General features: G+C 39.9%; 1 protein-coding gene across 2 annotated transcripts; it reads left to right on the forward strand.

Moving 5' to 3' along the window:
• The first annotated feature begins 567 nt into the window (after positions 1–567).
• LOC114684458 (cationic trypsin-like) lies at positions 568–8689 on the forward strand. 2 transcript variants are annotated; one of them, XM_028859048.2, is made up of 7 exons: positions 568–674; positions 911–1054; positions 3692–3847; positions 5296–5458; positions 6557–6810; positions 7365–7501; positions 8450–8689. In XM_028859048.2, exons 3-7 carry the CDS (start codon positions 3808–3810, stop codon positions 8597–8599), a joined length of 744 nt encoding a protein of 247 aa, XP_028714881.1. In that variant the 5' UTR covers positions 568–674; positions 911–1054; positions 3692–3807; the 3' UTR covers positions 8600–8689. The 2 variants fall into 2 exon arrangements, with proteins under 2 accessions (XP_028714881.1, XP_037059512.1); XM_037203617.1 differs by lacking the exon at positions 911–1054.
• The last annotated feature ends 604 nt before the right edge of the window (positions 8690–9293 follow it).

Here is a 9293-nt window from a genome sequence, read left to right on the forward strand (position 1 = left end):
TTTCTGTCATTATGCCTATAATCCACGAGAGACTATTTCTGGAACTCCAGACGAATCTCCTGTCGTCACAACCATCATCAGAGGTGACTACACACATCTCTCTCCAATCATCACCCCAACAGCACCCCGACTGCTACCAAATGCCTGTCATTTCCTATCCTGCAGTCAGCCTGCAAATAGATTTCAAACAGAAGACAGAGGAGGGGTGGGGGGAAGTAATCCTTGAAAGAAAGTAATTTCTCTATATCATGGCTATCTCTGTGGTAATCTCTGCTGCCCTCTGTCATCATAAGGATCTATGTTCAGGCATGGGCAGTCCCTATACCCGCCCATACCCACCGTGATATTGGTCTGAATCTCAGGGATTTCAATACTTGCTGGTCTCCAAAGTAATCACCTCTCATGGGCAGGGCATCATCAAAGCTGTGTGTGTGTGTGTGTGGCGAGACGAGGAAGGCACTCCAGCCTGTGTCTGGTGGACTCTAGATTTCTGGCTCAGCCAAAAGAACAATCACCCCTGTCAATTCCAGGCGTTTGATTAGCAACGTCTGCTAGAATTCCCCTGTTACCTAGAGACGCTTCACTGAGACTCAGGGCACTGGGCAGGGAATCCGGGTCCTCAAACAAACCCCAACCAAACACTTTCAACCGGTCTGGATTGCTGGATTCACGTGGTAAGCGCACTGCACTGATATCCAGTAATCTACAGAATTCCTTAATGGAGTTTTCTGTCACATCAGAGGACAGGTTCCCCAGGCAAGCCATGTGTAGGGTGGCGCTTTGGGAAGATGGCGCCAGCTGACACTGGGTTCCGGAGCAGCTTCATGGAGCGCCAGGAAGGATGAAATGGTCTTTGGGCGGTGCCTAATATACACTGCCGTCATTATATTGTTGACACATCTCCTTCTAGGTCGTCTCTTTCATCAGCCCAGCTGACTAGTGTGGGGACTTAGGCTCTCCTCTACCAGTCTGCCCTCCTCAGCCAGAAAGTCTGCTAGGGAGATGATCTTCCCTTCTTACCTGTCTCTTTTGCTGAAGCCATCATGCTATGCAGGTATTTTCAAGGCCATCTCTTTAAATAAGAGCCCTATAACGTTAAATATGGTGATCTAACTAGCTACATTCTTATTAGAGAATGCACCCTATATAAGTTTGCCCAAGCTATACAAACTTTGAAAAGTACTTTTTACATTTCCAATTTATAGACTGTTATTTAAGTCACTTAGGACTATTTACACCCTGTATGAATAACATTATTGGTTTTGTGTTTTATCAAGATTTCCGAAAAATTTCCAGGCCTGTAGCTACTTAGGAAATAAATTCTTACTTTAGAAGATCTTTTATTTTTATTTTACACATGTAAATACTTGCCTGCATGTATGCCTGTGCACCATCTGCATGTTTGATGCCCTCGGAGCTTTGACAAGGCCTTTGTGTGCCAGGGAAGCAAATTGGGTGGTCTGCAAGAACAACAAGTGCTCTGAAGTACTGAGCCATCTTTTCAGGCCCAAGAAATCACTCAACATAGTGCTCATCAAAACATCTTTCCCTGTGAAGTCTTTAAATAATAAATTTATAAACAACTATAATATTGCAGAGTTCTTCAACATATCTATGAGCATATGTATGAAGATCTTAAATCTCAATTTTATTAGGTTTTTATTTTTATTTATTAAAATATTTTGCAAAAATGGAGAGGGTTTAGGGAATATGGGTTTAAAACATGCAAAGTGAGCAATGAGTGTTCTGTTTTGTATAATACATACTGCATGTGGGCCTTCAAAGTACAACAAAATGGCCATTAAGTTGTTTTTGACATTCTGACTTTTGTAAACCCTATTTTTAAAATATTTAAGCCTGGTCTACAACTATGTGCCTTGACTAAGCCACTCTTGTCACTGTCCATAGCAATCAGAAATACAGCTGCACATCAGGGAGTCACCTCTCTGCAGTCACTAACATCGCAGCCTGTCCTAGCGACTTTCCAGATAATGTGATAAAAACACCCGACAAAGTCAGCTCAAGGCAGAATGAGTTCACTTTGGCTCACAGTTCTAGAGTGGATACAGTCCACCCTGGTAGGGAAGGAACGCAAGCCCAGGGGTAGTAGATCCCCAGGGCAGCAGGAGTATGGAAGCAGAGAGAGAAGAACAAGTGGAGCCAGGCAAGAAAACATCCAAGCCCAACCCGAGTGGTGTGCTTCCTCTGGCAAGCTCCCACCTCCTGAAGGTTGCACAACCTTTATAAATAACGCCACCTCCTGGGTACCAAGCATTCAAACACATAAGCCTATGGGGAATATTTCACATTCAAACAGCAACCAGGCTTCAGGCCTTGCTTTTTGTCAATGTGGGCAACCTCCAACTTTTTACAGCCCGTGATTCTAAATTTCACTACAAATGTAGGAAAGTTAATATATATGGAGTATCTCTATGTAGCTGCAATGCTGATAGTTGCTGATTTCTTGCTTATTAGATGAAATTATGTGTTCTGTGTATATGTGCCTTCAAAACTGCAAAGCTTTGAAGAATACTTTACCAAATTTTTGTACTCCAAACTAAACTTGGGAGTCGTGCTAGCCTTGTTTAGGCTTGCATTCTTGTGCTCTGAACTGCTTCAAAATAACTATGAATGACCAGGCACTGTGTACTATAAGCAGTACTACTCTAATAATTAAAAGGGTCGGTTACTGAGAGAGTATAACTGTAAACAAATAGAACTCATTCTACTTTATTTATAGTTTTTAATCTCTTAAAATGCAAAATGAAATCGAGGTTTGTGTTTTAAATTCCTATTATTAACAAATTATGTCCCTTTTTAAGCTGAAGCAAAAGTTTAAATGCATTTATAAAGGTCTAGTAAGAACAACTTGCTGGTTTTGACGTCATATTTTTATCATAATTGTTCTCCTGAGCACTGCGTGCAGAAACAACAGTATTGTTTTGTCAAGTGCAAAGACTTCCTTCAAAATTTGAACCAAGGCTGCTCTAAGTGTTTTGCCATCCAGTGATAAGTGACAATTAAAACCAAACCACAGGATGTTTTATCAATGATGTCTTCAGAAAAAACTGTTCAGAGGAAGGGGGGATGCTGTCATAAAGTGATAACACATGACCCATGGTGGCATACAGCTGCAATCCCAGCACTCAGGAACCAAAAACAGAACAATTGCACAGACTGGCCCTGAACTTGCTATCAAGTTCCAGGATGATCTCAAATGCAGTCCCTCTAATAACGAAAAGTAAGCGTGAATATAAAGAATCAGAATTATCCTATGTCTTTCTAATGAATGAACCAGCGGGTTACACTCATTGCATTTAATTGTGTGCTCTGTGCCTAGAAAATCAACAAAGTATATAACTGTGAAAGAGCTGTTAGTTACACACCAGAGGTACCAGATTTAACTCAGTCCTTTGGGCAAAAGTTCACAACAAGAATCTTTATTTTTATCTGGCAATCCAGAAACATGCAGCTTTGTACTGTGAGCTGAATACAGCTTACTTCCTTTGGAGACAAACAATTTCCACCAGGTTTACAACTTCCATTCTATAGATTTCTAGGAAATTGGGAAATGCTTACATGTGGTCCTGCATTCTCTTATCTGTCACGGACTGAACTCGGTATCTTTCTTTTCTTTTCTTTTCTTTTCTTTTTTTCTTTCTTTCTTTTTTTTTTTTTTTTCACTTTACAGTGAAATCTCTTTTCTGGCACCTATGGCCCTGAGTGTCAATGACAAATCTCGAGGCATAAATAGCTGTGGAAAAAAAGCCTTTATCCTATTGGCCTGTGGAGAACTACTGAACAGCCATGAAGATCTTCCTTTTCCTAGTTCTCATCGAAGCTACTGGTGAGTCCTTCAAAAGAATTCATCAGCGGAGATATACATTGCACATAAATGTGGGCTTTGTGTTTAGAAATCAACAATGGTTGTTGAATATAAGGTCTGAAAGCAAGATGGTAGAAATGTAGAGAAATTAGTGAGTAGCATTTGTGTTTATAAAAGACTAAATTTTTATCAGAGAGAGTTCATCGAAAGTAAGTGTCCAGTATATGGGGCAAAGAGATGCAGAATGTGTTCTGAACTTCCAGGTAGGCTCTCTAAGTTAGAGAAGAAAAGGAAACAGTAGTCCACATAAAAGAATTGTTGGCCCTTATCTCTAAGGAGTTAATTGTTAAAATTAACCTGTGTTCACTGAAGAGTTTGTGACCATGTGAGCCTGAGTTTCCTATAGACTAAAAGGCTGGTCATTTACTAGGAACAAGAGATCTGACATGGCAAAGACATCTTATGTGTTATAGATAAAACCTTAAGCAAGTTTGAGAAAACTGTTAATGAATTCCCATTGGTATAAAGTCTCATATCATTCAACTGTGAGAAAAAAGAGGGAATTGTCTATTTCAGTGTTAGTATTACTAAATTTTATTACTAAACATTTATATTAACTTCTTCCACATTGAACTGGTACAATTTACTACAACTATCTACAAACTTAAAGACTCCTTTCCCAAAATTTAAAATTTAGATATTAAAAAGCAAAACCAATATTTCATAGCTACAAGAAATCTCAACAAAAATGCAGGCCATAATTCCCAATGTTGAATGTGGTGATAAACAGTAGAGAAGTAACCAGGATAACAGGAAAGATCAGGGAGGGCACTGTGATATCTGTAAAATGTTCAATAAACACTTTAGGCTAAATCCAAAGAAAATGTTCACAAAATAAAAATTCAAAACAATTGCTTCCTGCAGAGCAAGAATATTCTCAAGTGGTTTCTGCAAACTCCATTTCTATTCCCTCCTAGAAACAGCTAGTCCACACCAGCACATCTGCCATCACTAATAAACATACACAACCAGCAAGTTACTGCATATGGTTTTAACGTATTTGCATGGATGCTGAGTCTGATACCTTAAAACGACATTTATATCCCCAAAAGTGGCTGTAAGACATTTATTTTCTGAGTCTCTGCTGTGTGTGAATGCCATTATGTGTGTGTGTTAAAATATATATGTAAGAATACAAGGTTTATCAAACCTAAAGCAGTATCTAAAGGTGAATGTTTTCTTATATAAGGAGGTTGATATAAAAGACATAATAAGTTACAAAAATATCTACATTGAAATAAATAAAATGTAAAAGAAAGAAAACAAACAACAACTACCTACCTGAAGTCCAACATCTTCTGATTCCATGATGATAGAGAACACTGGCACCTGGTGTAGTCTGCATAAATTTCATGAATGGAATTCCATGACAGATTTGTGTAACAGAGTTTCTGCCTCTTCCCTAACAGCTGCTGTCCCCAGTAATGATAGTGATGACAAGATTATTAGAGGCTATGCATGTGGGAACAACTCTGTCCCCTACCAGGTGTCCCTGAATGCTGGCTACCACTTGTGTGGGGGCTCTCTTGTCAGTGACCAGTGGGTACTGACTGCTGCTCACTGCTATAAGCCGTAAGTATCCAATATTCACACTTCTAAATCTAAGGTCATTTTTTCCCTTAGCCCCACAAAAGAATAAATAAGAAAAAGGTAGAGTTATCCTTTTTTTTTGGGGGGGGGGGTTTCGAGACAGGGTTTCTCTGTGTAGCTTTAGTACCCGTCCTGTATCTTGCCTGCCACTGCCTCTCAAGTGCTGGGATTAAAGTCATGCACCACCACTGCCCAGTGGCAGAGTTATCCTTAAATGAGTAAAATAATTTTTATATTTATCAGTTACTTTATGGAAGGCATGTGTGGAGGTAAGTCGAAAAGTTCATGGGTTTTTTTTTTTTTCTTCCACCATATGAGTCCCAGGAATTAAACTTATGTCATCAGGCTTAACAGCAAACATCTTTACCTACTGAGCCATTTTCCAGCCCACTTGATGGATTAAAAAACAAAAAAATCAAAAGCTAGATGTCTTAGTAGTCATAGGAATTTTATGAGTGACATATATTGCCCTTGGATTTTACAGGTATTTTTCTTTTTTTAAATTTTATTTTATAATTTAATTTAATTTTACATGTTAGCCATGGATTCCTTTGTTCTCCCCTCTCCTGCCTCCCCCCATAGTTCAAAAACCTGAGACCATATACATAATCTCAATAATTGTATCTCAATTGTGATTATAAAAATGTCATATGAAGTAATAAAATATACCATTTTTTATTATAACATGGAAAAGGAGAATTTGTTCTATGCTCTAAATACTTTCCATCTTTGAGTCCTTCCTTACTTCTCTCTTAAATTTTGTGATCGCAACCAGAAGAAAAATATTAAGTGCCATTCAGTCTTCTCCAATCCCACTTTCACCCATGACTGTTCTGTAGGGGACACATGTCTCGATCTCCTACCTTGAATTCTAGTGAGATGGTGGGTTCTGAGTCTGCACTAGCAGAGACGCATAAGGAACTCTATGACTAGGATAGGAGTAACCAGTGCTACCTAAAGTGCAATGAACTAGATTCTTGAATAAGAGGTGTTTGTGTTTATGTTCATGGTTAAAGTTTGGAGGAGGGGGAAGAACTCCAAGATGGATACTTAGAAAACTCTTCATCCTTATAAATACAGCCAACTACAGGTTCGTCTGGGAGAATCAAACATTCGTAAAGTTGAGGGTAGTGAGCAAATCGTTTATGCATCCAAGATCATCCCCCACCCCAAATACGACAATGACACCACTGATAATGACATCATGCTGATTAAACTGAACTCGCCAGCCACCATCAACTCTCGCGTGTCCACTGTCTCTCTGCCAAACTCCTGTCCAACTTTTGATACTGAATGCCTTGTGTCAGGCTGGGATGACACAGTGAACGTGGGAAGTAAGTGTTACCTAGAGCGTAAGTCCCAAATGTGAGAACCCCCAGACATGGAAGGCATGAAAGAGATTACCTTGTCCAAATTCTCATTCAAAGCTTGTTTCCCTAAAGATAATTTTGGACACATGCAGTCTTGGAACATGCCATTCAAAGCTTAAGAGTTTATTTTGCTGAGATCATATAAAGATAAAACAAAATTTAATTATTAGAAAGAAGTCAATGAATTTAAGTATGATTGGTGATAATCATAGCATTAGATACTGGGATGGTATACAGAACATTACAAGATTCAGGTCAGCCTGGAGAACACAGCTCAAAGAAATGTCTCTGGACTTCAGATCTGTCACCACTAACATTTATGTCAAGAAAGAAGAACTTGTTGGTTAGAACTATTTGGAAAATCTTCCAGGAAAAAAAAAAAGAATCCTCCAAAATTCTAAGGCCTAGTGATATTGAAAGACACAGAAAGTATTGGTATTGTGAGAGAGAAGAGAGGGTGGGAAAGAAACATCATGGAACACGTGAATACTTTTCTGTTTCTGCTCTTCACTCCACAGACAGCTTCTCTTCAGATCTTCAGTGTCTGAATGCCCCGATCCTGTCAGACTCTGTTTGCCACAGTGACTACCCACATCAGATCACAAGAAACATGTTCTGTGTTGGCGTTGTGGAAGAGGGAAAGGATACCTGCCAGGTGCGTTCCTTTCCCTCCCTTCCCAGCCTGTCAGTCTCAGCCCCGTCAACGTATTTCTCCAGATGAAATGCAGAAGGCCATAACTCTGTATCTGAGAGCGGGGCGGGGGGGGGGGGGGGGGGGGGGGGGGGGGCCGCATATGGCTCAGTAGATAAAGCATTTGCTTCACAGGGACCAGGGCTGAAATTTGGATCCTCAGAATCCACATAAAAGCTGACAGGCATAGCAGCCACCTGTGATGCTGACACTTGGGAGGTAAAGACAGGGGATCTCTGGAACAAGATGAATAGTACAAGATGAATAAAACAAGATGAATAGAGTACCAGGAATCCACAAGTTTAAGTGCAATGAGAGACTCTGTCTAGAGAAACAAAAATGGAGCACAGTGAAGGAAGATGTTCAGTATCAACTTCAGACCTCCATCAGACACTCACAACATATGCTTGCCCTTCCCCACAAAAACACAAACACACGTACACACACACACACATCCCACATATACATACAAAATTAAAATTAAAATAAATTTTTTCTGAGGTTGAACCTGAAAGTTGGGGAATAGCTTTAGGATGAACTATAAGTTTTCTATTTGTGATGTGATAGTTAAAATTGGCAGTAAGACTGTCCAGACAATACCCACAGGCAACCTTTTGAAATGTATTGCAGGGAACTCTTATGGTAATGCAGAGCTGATTCGGCAACCTTAAATCTCTCCAGTCTTCACCTTTTATAGCCTCTACAGGACTTGGACAGAAAGAAGTAGCACCATCAAAAAATAAGTGTATTAGGGATATAGTAAGGATACTGCGTGCCGGATTTCCAGGAGTAGAGTGGGTGTCACTTGAAGGACTTGAGAAACAGCCCCAGGATAATAATGGACTACGTCTAACTTCATTCAGTCGTCTGGGTATCAACAAGAACACTGATTGTCTTTTTCTTCTTGTTCAGTATGATTCCGGTGGCCCCGTGGTCTGTAATAGAGAACTCCAAGGGGTTGTCTCCTGGGGTGCTAACTGTGGTGAGAAAGGGAAGCCTGGTGTATCTACCAAAGTGTGCAACTACCTGGAATGGATTCAGCGGACCATTGAGGCCAATTAAGTGTCTTTCCCGAGCCACTCTTTCAGTCAGCTGCACTTTCCCACTGTGCCCGACACGGGTGTGGAAATAAAAACATTGTATTCTGCCGTACATTTGCCTATGTATTGTCTTTGCTAATGATGAACTTTCTCTTCAAACTTGCTGAGAGAAGGATGTCATCTTCTTCAGTGATGCGGCCACTGATAAACCTGCCCAGACTCCAAGAAATAAGTTCCTATGATGGCAACAACCATCATTAAACTCAATGAGTTTTTTTATTTTTTTTATTATTTTTTTCTTTTTTATGTGTTTTTATTTTATTATTTATTTATTTATTTTTAATCTATTGATATGTTATTTATTTATTTGTGTGTGTGTGTGTGTGTGTGTGTGTGTGTGTGTGTGTGTGTGTGATTGAGTGCGTAGAGATATCGGAGGATGACATTGAGTGTTGGTCCTTGACCTCCATCTTGTTCACGACAGGATCTCTGTTGTTTTCCCAGCTGTGTGTGCCTAGCTAGCTGGGCCATAAGCCTCTGGGGATTTTTCTGTCTCCACCCCATTGCTCCCTGGAGGAGCACTGGATTACAGATGTTTGTACTTCACATTCAGCTTTTTATTTTGAACTCAGGTCTTCACCATTGTGGAGGGAGGTCACTTAATGCTCAAGAAGCAAATGAAACTTACAAGGTTCAGGACATAAATAAAACCCAAA

Source organism: Peromyscus leucopus, chromosome 3, assembly GCF_004664715.2.
Source record: "Peromyscus leucopus breed LL Stock chromosome 3, UCI_PerLeu_2.1, whole genome shotgun sequence".
Lineage (NCBI taxonomy): Eukaryota > Metazoa > Chordata > Mammalia > Rodentia > Cricetidae > Peromyscus > Peromyscus leucopus.

Bases quoted from the DNA above. Each gene is read 5' to 3' on its own strand.
- LOC114684458 (XM_028859048.2), top strand. From the start codon at position 3,808: ATGAAGATCTTCCTTTTCCTAGTTCTCATCGAAGCTACTG. The intron at 6,811-7,364 runs GTAAGTGTTACC...TTCACTCCACAG, and splicing joins TGACACAGTGAACGTGGGAA to ACAGCTTCTCTTCAGATCTT. The intron at 7,502-8,449 runs GTGCGTTCCTTT...CTTCTTGTTCAG, and splicing joins AGGGAAAGGATACCTGCCAG to TATGATTCCGGTGGCCCCGT.